General features: G+C 32.9%; 1 protein-coding gene across 1 annotated transcript in view; it reads right to left on the bottom strand.

Annotated features, from left to right (window-relative positions):
* The window catches only part of LOC105300956 (disintegrin and metalloproteinase domain-containing protein 5-like), a 164,375-nt gene that overhangs the window by 149,301 nt on the left and 2,136 nt on the right, over positions 1-12,938 (bottom strand). The window contains exons 3-4 of the mRNA XM_023520046.1: positions 8,445-8,483; positions 5,561-5,599 (exon numbers count right to left, since the gene is read on the bottom strand). Coding sequence (XP_023375814.1) covers positions 5,561-5,599; positions 8,445-8,483 — 78 coding nt within the window. The remainder of the gene's footprint in view (positions 1-5,560; positions 5,600-8,444; positions 8,484-12,938) is intronic.

The raw sequence follows: 12,938 nt of genomic DNA, 5'->3' as shown, positions 1-12,938 counted from the left end.
AAAAAAAAAGTTGAAGGAAATCTGCCATCAGAAGCACATTGTAAGGAATAACAAAGAAAGTTATTCAAGCTGAGGGATGTGATCCCATATGGAAGCACAGATCTAGAAGAAATAAAGAGTACCAGAAAGATAAATAGAAAGTACTAAATTTTCTGGAAAAACTTTTGTCCGTTTCAGGTGAAAATTACAATGTATAGGTGGTATTTATAATATATGTAGAATTAAATGTAGTAGCACCGGGAAGGAGGAGATAGTAGGAATCATACTGTTGTAAAGTTCTTTTGCTGTTTGTTAAACAGGATAATACTAATTCAAGGAATACTGTGATAAATTAAGGATGTATATTGTAATCTCTGGAATAGTCCCTTAAAGAACAGCTAATTAAGGATGTATATTGTAATCTCTGGAATAGTCCCTTAAAGAACAGCTAAAAAGCCAATAGAGAAGAAAAAAGAGATTAATGCTAAATTAACCTAAAAGAAAACAGAAGGGGGGGGAAAAAAAAACAAAAGAATAATGAAAGGTATAACCAAAGTATCAGAAATTACATTAAATGTAAATGTGTTTAACACTCCAATAAAAAAAAACTGAATTAAAAAAATACAAAACCCACTGTATGCTGTTTACATCTATTTTCTTAAATAGAAGAAAACATACATTGGAAGTAAAAGGATTTTAAAAAAATATCTCATGCAGGAACTAACTGTAAAAAAGCGGGCATGGATATATTAATACCAGGAAAAGTAGAATTCAAGACTAAGAGTATAACTAGAGATAAAATGGAGACTTATATATGATAAAGGGTCAATTTATAAGGAAAACATAACAGTCCTAGAGAAACATGCACTAAAATATGACTTCAAAATACATGAAACACAAATAATATACCTAAAACAAATGACATATCAACAATAACAATTGGCAATTTGAACAAACCTCTCAGAAGAAGTGATAAAATAAGAGGAAAAAACATTAAGGTTTCAAAAACACTGTTAAAAAAATTTGACTTAATTTACATTTATATATTTAACAACTACAAAATGGACATTTATTTTAGTGTACATGGAACAGTCACCAAAATAGACTATAGGCTGAATCATAAGCAAAACAATAATTTCAAAGGATTGAAATCATGTAAGTATGTTCTCTGACCATGACTTAATTAACTAGAAATCAATAAGAAATGATTAAACTGAAAGTTTCTAAATATTTAGAAATTAAACAACATACTAAGTAACCCATAATTCAGAGATCAAGATAAAAATCAGAAAATATTTTGATCTGAAGAATAATGAAAATAGAACATAATAAAATTTGTGAAATGAAGCTAAAGGAGTACATACAGAAAATTTATACCTTTAAATACATTAGAAAAGGTTTAAAATCAATTATCTAAACTTTCACCTCCAGAAGCTAGGTAAAGAGCAAAATTTTAAAAGGCAGAAACCAGTGAAATAGAAAACAGAGATGCAATAGAGAAACATGAAGTCAAATGTATAAAGAGAGTAGATTAATTATATGGAAAAAAATCTTATCAAGACTGATTGGAAGCAGTATAAGTATCACCATGATCAGGAATGAAAGAAGGGCCACAACTATAGACTCTATAAACAATAAAAATGTTATTATGAAAAACCTTATGCCAAAATATTGACCATTAAATGAAATGGATAAATTCCTTTAAGATTACAGTATCTTTAAAAACTATAAAAAGATAAATGGAAAATCTGAATAGTCCATTATCTGTTAAAAAAAAACTGAATCCATAATTTAAAATCTTCCCACAAATAAAACTCCAGCTTCATTGGTGAAGTTTGCCAAATATTTAATTGAAAAACTAAACAATTTTATACAAACTCTTAAACATAAAAAAAAGAGAGAACTTTTTCCTAACTCAGTTTATCAATCCTGATACCAAACTCTGATGAGAGATTAATCTTTGCCCCTGAGACCCAAGCCCAAACTCCTTGAGTCTTTCTGTCTTCTGGGATTCACCCGGCAGGTCAACCAGTAGAGGGGCAAGAAAAAGATGGTTGGTAGAGCAAGAGGCCTGGATGTTAAAGTACAGCCTCCAAAGCAAACCAGCCTCCCTCAGAAGCCTGGTTTGGAGTTGTGGGGAGAGTGAGGTAGGCAAATGTCTGGATTTACTGAGACTAGCATGCAGCCAGCCAAGTCCCGTGAGAAGGACCAGGAGGAGGACCATGGCCCACCACCTAGAGTCCTTCCTGAGTAAGTGCATTTGGTGCAAATCACTAGCATCTGGGGCTCCAGGGAGTAAACCCAAGTGGGTGGTGGGAGAGCTGCAGAGAATAGCTCAGGGAGCTAGGAGGGGATGGAAACATCAGAGTTGAGGTGACTGTCTTCGATTAAGGGCCCTAAAGTGGCAGAAGAGCAGCCTCAGGGGCAGAGAAAGAGAGAAAAACAGACACGCATGCAAATTGGTTCACACTCAGTTTATTGTTTCCTTCAGCCATGACCAGGAGAAGAAAGAAGGAATTTTCATTTCTCAGTGAGATACTCAGTATTATCCATTGCCTTCTGAAGGAATTACTAGTTACTGTGAAAGAGAACAAAGATATACATTCTTAAGGTACTGATAGCAGATAGTAAATAAATTCCCTTCCACTGCAAAACATATAGTTGGGGTACTGTGAAGCAAAAATTCATAGGGCAGAAAAAAGGAATTCTAGAAAGAATTTTTACAATTTCGCTTGTGATATTATTTGACTGTAACTTACTTATTCTACAAGTTTTTGTGATATTTGAGGAAACATCATTTAATTAGAAGTACTTGCAAATGAGAAAATCTAACATTTTTTTCTACATACAATGAAATGTTCATAAATATAACAATTAAGTTACCTTTGCACTTTTTTAGAAATTTAAATACATGTTAATTTTACTTTTTCCATATCTTGGAGCCAATCATTTTTAATTTTTCAGGTTATAAACAGTGTTTTTGGTACTTGGAAATGCATAGGCCTTAGTCATTGTGCCTACTGTGCCTAATGGATAAAGTGATCCTGATTATGAATATGTTTTATAGATTAATTTACAAATATCATATCTTATTAGATTTAAATCTTTAATTCAATTTTGTCTACAAGAGCAAGTTCCCAACAAATTTGAGATCTTTACTAAACTGAGGAAAAAACACTAAGTGATTTAAATACCCATTAAAATAAATAAATAAATAAATACATGCATACATACATACATACATACATACATATATACCCATTAATAACAAGATTAGTAAAGATTAATAAATTATTTTTGGTGTAGTACTTTATCAATTCATCTACCTAATAAATACTAAGAAATTAATTGTGGATTGTGAATTTCATTTTAATTTCAAACATTTCTTTTAAGAGACACCTCTTAATGTACTTACCAACTGTTTTATGTTTGGGTGCTTTCTTGTGATTTGGATCTAAATTTTAAAAAATAATAATGCTATTGGTTTGATACAATTTGACAAAGTTATGTTATAATTTTTGACAGTTTCTTCCTCTTTCTTTTGGTAAAAGAGAAATACCTGCCAAATTTCCATTTTTATACTAATTATTAGCAAAAGTCAAAATCAAATTCTTGGGCCTCTTTCTTATTTTTATATACAAAGATATCTTATCTGATACCCCAACAAAAAGAATGAGAAAGAAAAAGAATAAATTGAAGACAAATTAAATGAGGTTAATTGACAGAGAATATAGACAGTAAAATTAGTGAGAGAATTCAGTGATATAGTAGTATAATTTTATCCTTCCTTACTTCTATTTTTAATATATTCAAACTTATAGATTTCTCTTACTACTCTGATCACAAAGCACCCCTACTTCATATAGTTAATTCTCCCCCAAACCAATAAAAGAACTTGTATATCTAGACTTCTCAATCTACTGACATGTACAACCCATTAGATTTCTGGCTTTTAAAAAAATTATTGTTTTGGTAGTGTTTAACCAATAAATTGGTTCTACCAACATCTCCCATTGTCTTTCCAATTTAAAAAATATATACATTTGAAACCTATACAATTTTATTAACAAATGTCACCCCAATAAATTTAATTTAAAAATACTAAAAATAAAAATTTTAAAATAATAAGGAAGAAAAAGAAAATACAATGGGTGCTATAACAATAAAGCATAGCAACCAGGTCTGCCTAGCTTATTATTTATTTATTAAATAAATAAATAATCCAAGAATGTTTTTCTGGTATATGCTAAACACAAACTTGACTAATGGGTTAACATTCCAAATTATATTCTTTGAATGCAATATATGTTGTTCTATAGATGATGTTCTCAACTATCCCTCAATCTAGTTGAATACCATTTCTAGAAGATGATTATGTGAATGATACATGCTATCCTGAGAGATAATGTAAGAGGACAATTAGAATAGTTTTAACATTAATTATGTGTGTATGTGAAGTTCAAGAGTAATCACTGATTCATTAAACAAGTATTTTTTGAGCATTTCTTCTGCTGGTGCTAACTATAAATTGGTTAGCAAAATAAACATGGCCATTACCTTCAAGTGATTTCAGAGTATATAGGGAAAGTAATGCCTCTATGTAGGCATAAGTTTGGAAGAATTACAGTGTTTCAGCACTATATCACAAATCTTTTGGTAATGGTAACAGAGAATAGATACAACGAAGAAAATCAGCTTTTTATCTTCATACTTAGTTTGGAGAAGGTAACTAATGTCTCTAAAGAAGTAACTATGTTAGGAGACACCCAAAAACAACAGAGAGCATAAAGGATATAGAAATGACATAGCTATTGGAAGGGCTGACTTTATCAGGGAGGATAGAAACTACATAATGTTGTAGCACAGCCTGAAAACGTAGCCTGTGGATATAAAGAATATTCTGGAAATCCAGTAGATTGACTATTACTAAAAGAGGATATTTTAAGGAAAAATGCCAGACATTTTACTTATTTTTTAGTTACAAAAAATAAGTAAATAAACTCTACAAGGGAGAAAGGAAGGTAAGCAAATCAGTAAATACTTGATGACTTCAGAAGGATCACAACGCCACAATTGTGGAGCACTGGAAACTAAAATTCAGAAAACCCTTGCTAACACAATTGTGGGCTGTTGAGGAGGTGTGGGAAATGTAGAATTTTTAGTGTGTTCATGATACTGATTCTTAGATAAACCCTTCCTAAGTGGAATAATCAATTACTTAGTTGTTCATATTGAGTTTGTGGGTATAAACAAAAAACAAAAAAGTAATATTTCCTTTTGTGTATCCCATCACAAGGATGCAAAAATGTCCTGCTTGTGAATGTTTCACAAAACAGTTATAAATATCTTCTCTTATTAGATTTAGCTAGTCTTTCCTATGTATCTAAAGAGTAGGAAATCAATACAAATTTAGTCAACTGAAGAAAAAAGATTGAGTTAATTAATATTTAATGGGAAATATTTATAAGTGTTTTTATTGCAGAACTATTAACTGTGGCTGCTCAAAAAATATTAAGCAATTATTTGTTCATTCTAATTTCCAACATATACTTATTTATAAGAAACACTCTAAGTTACTTACCTGTTAGTATATGTTTGGGCACTACTTTCTGACTTGGATCTAATAAAAATAAAAATAAAAATAATGTCTAAAAGTTAATACTAAGAAACTTGCCTACTTTAAGAATGAATATCAGGCCATTTTATACTAAAACTAATTCTTTTAACACCTGAGGCATGCAATTAAGTAGCACTCTTATTTACCCAACATCAAGTATAACATTCAGTGCAAAATTTAAATCCTCCAGTAGGGAAAAGTATCAAGATAGCAAACATATATTTTTTTCTTTATCTTTTCTAAGCACAGTATATAAGTTTGATTCTGAAGGCCTAAATTTGGCCTTCAGTTCCAAGCTATCTTTTTATTTGTTGATATGTAAATAGCCATATATTGCAAATTAAAATTCACATTTACCTCTGGGCAATATAGCAGACTGAACTGACAGGAAAACTTCCCCTTTCTTTCAACAGAAAAGCTGAAGAAAATAGCACAAAAATATAATATATAACTGAGAAAGAGAGCCAGAAAAGGCTTTTCCTTCCGTCAGTAAAATATGATAAACTAGAAGTTCAGAGGGAAAATAGGAGGAAAAACTGAATGACTATAAGAGAATCTACTTACACCCTAAGGGATATTGTTTTAATAACCCTAGCTTGGAAGGAGTTGATTGCACAGATACTTAGATGTTAGAAAGCTAGAACAAAGCCCAAGCCTGGTAGTCTTGAATGGGGATAATAAAAACTAAGGTAACTAGGAATTCAACAAATTGTTTCAGCCATACAGATGGAAAAGAATCACCAAGAGATGTAGAACTCCAGGCCTGCACCATGTATAGGGGCAGAACCTCAATTCATCAATTACACTACCCCAAAACTTAAACTATCAAGCATAGAAAATGTTAAAACATTCATGTCCCCAAGGTAGGCAAACCAGAAACACTCCCCTCTTCCTAATGTATGCTTCTACAAATCAGGGCATGCAGAATCCCTATAAGAACAATCATCACCCCTGAAGATGAGCTTACAAGTCTAAATTATAAAATACCATGTGTTAAATGCCCACAGCAACAGCACAGCAGAAAAATTCACACAATATGATCAACGGATAATATGAAAACCTTTAATAGAAATGTTTAGGATCTTCACAGAGATCAAGTTAGAAATTAGGCAAGAAAAGGATAGCTGTTAAGAGAATGAGTGATTTGGAAACTCATATGAGAATATCAACGTCACGCAGAGAGGTGAAAAAGCATAATGTATGAACATTCAAGTTAAGAAACATGGAGGTTAAAGTGAGAAGACTCTCTCAAGTACAGTCCCTTCAGATGGAGGAAAAATAAAGAATGGGGAAGAGTAAATAATTGAAGAGATGATGACTGAAATTTTTCCAGAATGAATGACCTGAGTGATGATATTGAAAGACTATATTGAATCTAGAGCTAAATAAGTAAAAAAAAGTTCTATCAGAAAATATCATAATAAAATAATAAAATATTTAGGACAAAGAGGAAACCTAAAAAGCTATTTAGGGAAAATGAAAGGTAATAAAAAGTCAAAAAAATAACAAATGTTGGCAAAAATGTGGAGAAAAGAGACTACTTGTGCACTGTTAGTGGGACAGCAAACTAGTACAACCCCTATGGAAAACAGTATGGAAATTCCTCATAAACTAAAAATAGATATACCATATGACCTAACAATTCCACCTCTGAGTATTTATTCAAAGAAAATTAGAACACTAATTCAAAAAGATATATGCACCCCTATATTCACTACAGCATTACTTAACGATAGGCAAGATATGAAAGCAAACTAGTAAAATAAGTCAGGCAGAAAAAGACAAGTGCCATATGGTTTCACTTATATGTGGAAAATAAAAAATTGAAAAAAAAAAAGAGCAAACAAAATAAAACAAAAACAGACTTGTAAAAACAGAGGCCAATGGGATGGTTACCAGAAAAGAGGAATGGGGCTTGGGTGAAAAGGCGAAAAGGAATATAGTCAATAATATTGTGATAAGTTTGCAAGGTGACAGATGATTACTAGAATTAGTGGGGTGATCACATTGTAAGGTATAAAAATGTCAAAGCACTATATTGTACACCTGAAACTAATATAACCAATACTGAATGTATTCTGGATGAAGAAGAAGGCCTCTTCTGGAATCAGAGAAATTATACAACTTTGTTGTGCAGCCTAGAAAGTTTACTCTATGGAGTTGGATGTCTCCGAGGATAGTAGTGGACTTTGGAAGACCCTGTAGGTATAACACTAGCCCCCTATACAAGTAAATAAAGACTTTACAAGTCAGAGATTTTATATCTGCAGAAGGACTCCAAACCCAAAACTGTTGGATATGGGAAACTGAATACTTATTGTATTATTATACAAAGATACCCACCTTTTGGGTAATGAAGGGGGATCTAATTAAAATTACTTTGAAATACTGAGAGCCTATGGAAGATGTAAAATTATTGTTTCCTTATGATGTTTTCCTTTGGCAAATTTTTCCTAAGTGACCACAGTAAGCAAGCATTCACTGAGTCATTCATGAGCGTACATATTGAGTTTCTAGTTGTAGAGTATCCAAATAAAAAAGTAAACTTCCCCATTTATGAGTTAACTCCATAAACATTACACATCATTTATTTCTAGTTTATTCTTTTTCAAGAATAAAATCCCAATATAGAGTAACAACTTGAAGGAAAGAAGACATTGATTTATTTAGATGAATACTAGTTACCAGATTGGCACTAATAGGTTATTTTTTGGTGTAGTACCTTACCAACTTTTGCTGCTTAATTAATATTTAGCAATTAATTGTTGACTATCAATTTGTTCATCTTATTTTTTTATCTTATTTTTTAACACATACTTATTTTTAAAAATATCTCTGATTTACTTACCTGACAGTATCTGTGTAGCTGCTGCTTTCTGATCTGGATCTAAATGAGAATGAAAATAATGTTTCTAAATTAATGCTAAAAAAAAGTTTCTTCATAACAAATTAAAGTCAGATCATTTTATAATTTTCATCAACTCTTTTATACCACTAACTACCAATGATGAATAATTTGAAACGATTACTAAATTAGGGTAAGTACATTCCTTTTTATACATACACCATGAGCATAAAGAATATAAATTTCAAATCCCCAACTAGAGAGAGGAATAAGTAAACAGATTTGCTTTTCTCCTTATCACTTCCCAGGACAGAATATATGCTTGATTTTGAGTCTGATTCTAGCCTTCAGGTTCCAATCTAATGTTTTACCCACCAATTTTACATAATCAGACAGACTGGGCTCACAGGGCTCTTTCCCCTTCCTATCCCAGACATAGAGAAATGGTGGGGAAAAAATAACACAAAATACAAGCCAAAATTTAAAGAAAGGGACATTTCTAATGAGAATTTGAAAAAAAGAGGAAATTGAAAACACAAAAGATAAATAGTAACCAAAGCTAAATTTCCTCAAAAGTGCATAAATCATTTGTACATATCAGCTTATAATGAGTTGAGACCTCCTAGAAAGTTGGAACTGACTTCCCTAACCCAGGAAGCCATGAAAGGTCATACCATCCATGAAATGGGGATACTAAAAGCTGCTACCATTTGTCTTTGAGATGTGGCAGGTAAATTTCTTTAGAAATATAGATGGAAAAGGATCACCTGGAGACACAGAACCCTAAGTGCTTAAAATGGTTTAAAGATATGGAAGACAAAAATATCACATAGAGAACAAAGAACCTTAAGTCTCTCAAGAGTATAGGTTCAGGATGACAATGCATGTTTCCTTTGAATTCTAGATCTCCAGGTGAAACAAGTACAATAAAAATTGATGACTTAAGAAAATAGAATATGAAATAATTTCCACGAAGAGAATTCTACAAAGCAGATGTACAGAATCCTCATGAGACAATCGTTACTACCTAAGATGGCCTTACAATCGAATTATTAAGCCACTAAGAGGTAATGTCCACAGCCAGAACTAAAAAACTAAAAAATTCCTACAGCAAGAATTATAGGTAAAAGAAAAACTTTAAGAAAAAAAAAAAGAATGTTTAGGATTTCCATAGAAATCAATTAGGGAACAGAATACATTAAACAAGAAATGACGAAACTGAAAAAAAAAAAGAATTGCTGATTTTTAAATTGTTTAGGAAATCACTCAGGACACTAGGTAAACAGAAAGATAATATATAAAAGACTAGCGAAGAAACACTAAGAAATACAGACATAGAAAATTTAGAATGGAGAGACTCGATATTTAAAGAGAAAAAGTCTAGAACTTTTCCAAATCGAAGAAAGGCATGAGCATTCACACTGAAAGAAAATACTGAGTCCAGTTCATGAGTTAAAAAAAAAAAGTCTCTCTTATATCATGGGAGGAGAAACATGGCAGAGTGAGAGACATCCTCAGATCGCTCCCCTTGAATCAACAATAAGTTGTATATCTAAAACCAAACAAAAACACCCAAACTGCACACCAGCACATCTGAGTGTGGGATCTGCGCACAAGAGCTACCACATGTCAGAACCCCAGGTGTCGGGCGGTGAACCGAGAAAAACAAAGAAGCTACCTTTCATTGTCCCCAGGGCTCCCTGTAGGAGGAGGGGGAGAGGAGAAGGACAGCAAGTTCCCAGAACAGCCCTGCCTGGAAAAGCTGTGAGCTCCATGTGGCCAGCAGCAGTGCCCAGTCATCAGGGCAGAAGGCAGAGAAACAGAGACAGCAGAAAAGCAGGGACGGCAAATAAACAACAGCTGATTATTACTGGCCCCAGTTGCAAAACCAAGGCTGAGCCACAGCCCACAACTCCCAACCCAGAGGGCCCCTCAGAGTGGTGATACACTCTGAGACCGATCACCACAGAGCCCCAGGGAATCTGAGCAAATGCTGCCGAGATTGTCGCTGACACTGAAGGGAACTGAAACTGAGGGTAGCAAGCATGATTAAATATCTACAAGAAAATTAAAAGGCAGTAATAAGGCTTTATATAAAGCAAGAATTCAAGAGGCTTAGACGCCACCTACTGGGAACCAAAAAAAAGTACCTTCTCTGCAGCAGAGATCAAGAGATAGATAGAAACGAATGATAATGATAGTACAACATATCAAAACTTTTGGGACACGGCAAAAGCAGTCATAAGAGGAAAGTTCATATCATTACAGGCCTATCTTCAAAAACAAGAACGAGCCCAAATAAGCAACCTAATGTTTCATGTTAAAAAACTAGAAAAGGAAAAACAAATGGAGGCCTAAAGGCAGCAGAAGGAAAGAAATAATCAAAATTAGAGCAAAATAAATGAAACTAAAAACAAACAAACAAAACAGAAAAAATAAATGCAACAAAAAGCTGCTTCTTTGAAAAGGTTAATAAAATAGACAAATCCCTGGCTAGACACACTCAAGAAAAAAGAGAAAGGACACAATAAACAAAATCAGGGATGAAAGAGGGGAAATTACTACTGATATCACAGAAATACAAAGGATCATGCAAAAATACTATAAAAAAAGTATATAACACCAAAATTAATAACCTAGAAGAAATGGAACAGTACTTAGAAAAATACAACCTTCCTAGACTGAAGCAAGAAGAACTGGAAAATCTAAATAGACCGATCAGCAGTATGGAAATTGAAACAATCATCAAAAACCTACCAAAAACTAAAAGTCCAGGACCTGAAGGCTTTACCAGTAAATTCTACCAAACATTCAAAGAAGATTTAATACCTATTCTCCTCAAACCCTTCCAAAAAACGAAGAGGAGGCAATACTTCTCAATTCATTTTATGAGGCCAATATTACTCTGATACCAAAACCTAGTAAAGATAACACAAAAAAAAAAAAAAGAGAAAACTACAGACCATACAAACCATATCTCTCATGAACACAGATGCAAAAATTCTAAATAAAGATTATACAATCAAGTGGGCTTCGTCCCAGGGTCACAGGGATAGTTCGAGATACACAAATCGATCCACGTGATACTCCACATAAACAAGTTAAAAAATAAGAATCATATGATCATATCAATAGATGCAGGAAAAGCATGTGACAAGATACAGCATCCATTTAAGATCAAAACACTTAACAAAGTCAGCATAGAAGGAAAGTACCTTAACATAATAAAGGCCATATATGACAAGCTCTCAGCCAACATTATACTTAATGGTATAAACTAAAAATCTTCCCTCTAACATCAAGAACAAGGCAAGGCTGTCCACTATCGCCACTCTTATTCGAAATAACATTGGAGGTCCTAGAGAATGCAATTAGACAAGAGAAAGATAAAAGGCATCCAAATAGGAAACAAAGAAGTCAAACTGTCACTATTTGCAGATGACATGATTCTCTATATAGAAAATCCTAGACTCCACAAGAACACGACTAGAAACAATAAGCAAATACAGTAAAGTCTCTGGATACAAAATCAACGTTCAAAAATCCGTAGCATTCCTATACTCTAATAATGAAGTGTCAAAAAAGAAGTGGAAAAAATAATTCCTTTTGCAATTGCAACAAAAAGAATAAAATACCTAGGAATAAATTTAATGAAACATGTTAAGGACCTATGTAATGAAAACTATAAGACCTTATTAAAAGAAATCGAGGAAGATACAACGAAATGGAAAGACATTCTGTGTTCTTAGTTTGGAAGAATCAACATAGTTAAAACGACCATATCACCTAAAGCATTATACAGATTTGATGCAATCTCCATCAAATCCCATCTACATTTTTTAAAGAAATAGAACAAAAAATCATCAGATTTGTATGGAAGCACAAAAGACCCCAAAATGCCAAAGTCATCCTGAGAAAAAAGGAACAAGACTGGAGGCATCACTCTGCCCAACTTCAAATTACACTACAAAGTGAGAGTAATTAAAACAGCATGATATTGGCAGCAAAACAGGCACATGGACCAGTGGAACAGAATCGAGAGTCCAGAAGGAAACCCATATTTATATGGGCAAATAATTTTCGACAAAGAACCCAAAATCACGCAAAGGAGAAAGGAAAGCCTCTTCGATAAATGGTGCTGGGAAAACTAGAAGGCCACCTGCAAAAGAATGAAACTAGACTGTTGTCTATCACTGCACACCAAAATTAACTCAAAATGGATTAAAGAGCTGAAAAAAGAACCTGAAACAATAAAATGCGTAGAATAAAACATAAGAACTAAACTCAAGGACCTTGGACTTAAAGAGGATTTTATGGATTTGACCTCAAAGGCAAGGCAAGTAAAAGCAAAAATAAATGAATGGGACTACATCAAACTAAAAAGCTTCTGTTCAGCAAAGGAAATCATCAACAAGGTAAAAAGACAATCATCCAATAAGGGCCTAATATCCAAAGTATACAAAGAACTCATACGACTCAATAACAACAAAAAGCAAA

This window comes from Pteropus vampyrus, unplaced genomic scaffold (assembly GCF_000151845.1).
Source record: "Pteropus vampyrus isolate Shadow unplaced genomic scaffold, Pvam_2.0 Scaffold8, whole genome shotgun sequence".
NCBI classification, from domain to species: Eukaryota; Metazoa; Chordata; class Mammalia; order Chiroptera; family Pteropodidae; genus Pteropus; species Pteropus vampyrus.
The sequence above is the reverse complement of the archived record's forward strand: the minus strand, read 5'-3'. Positions and strand labels throughout refer to the sequence as shown.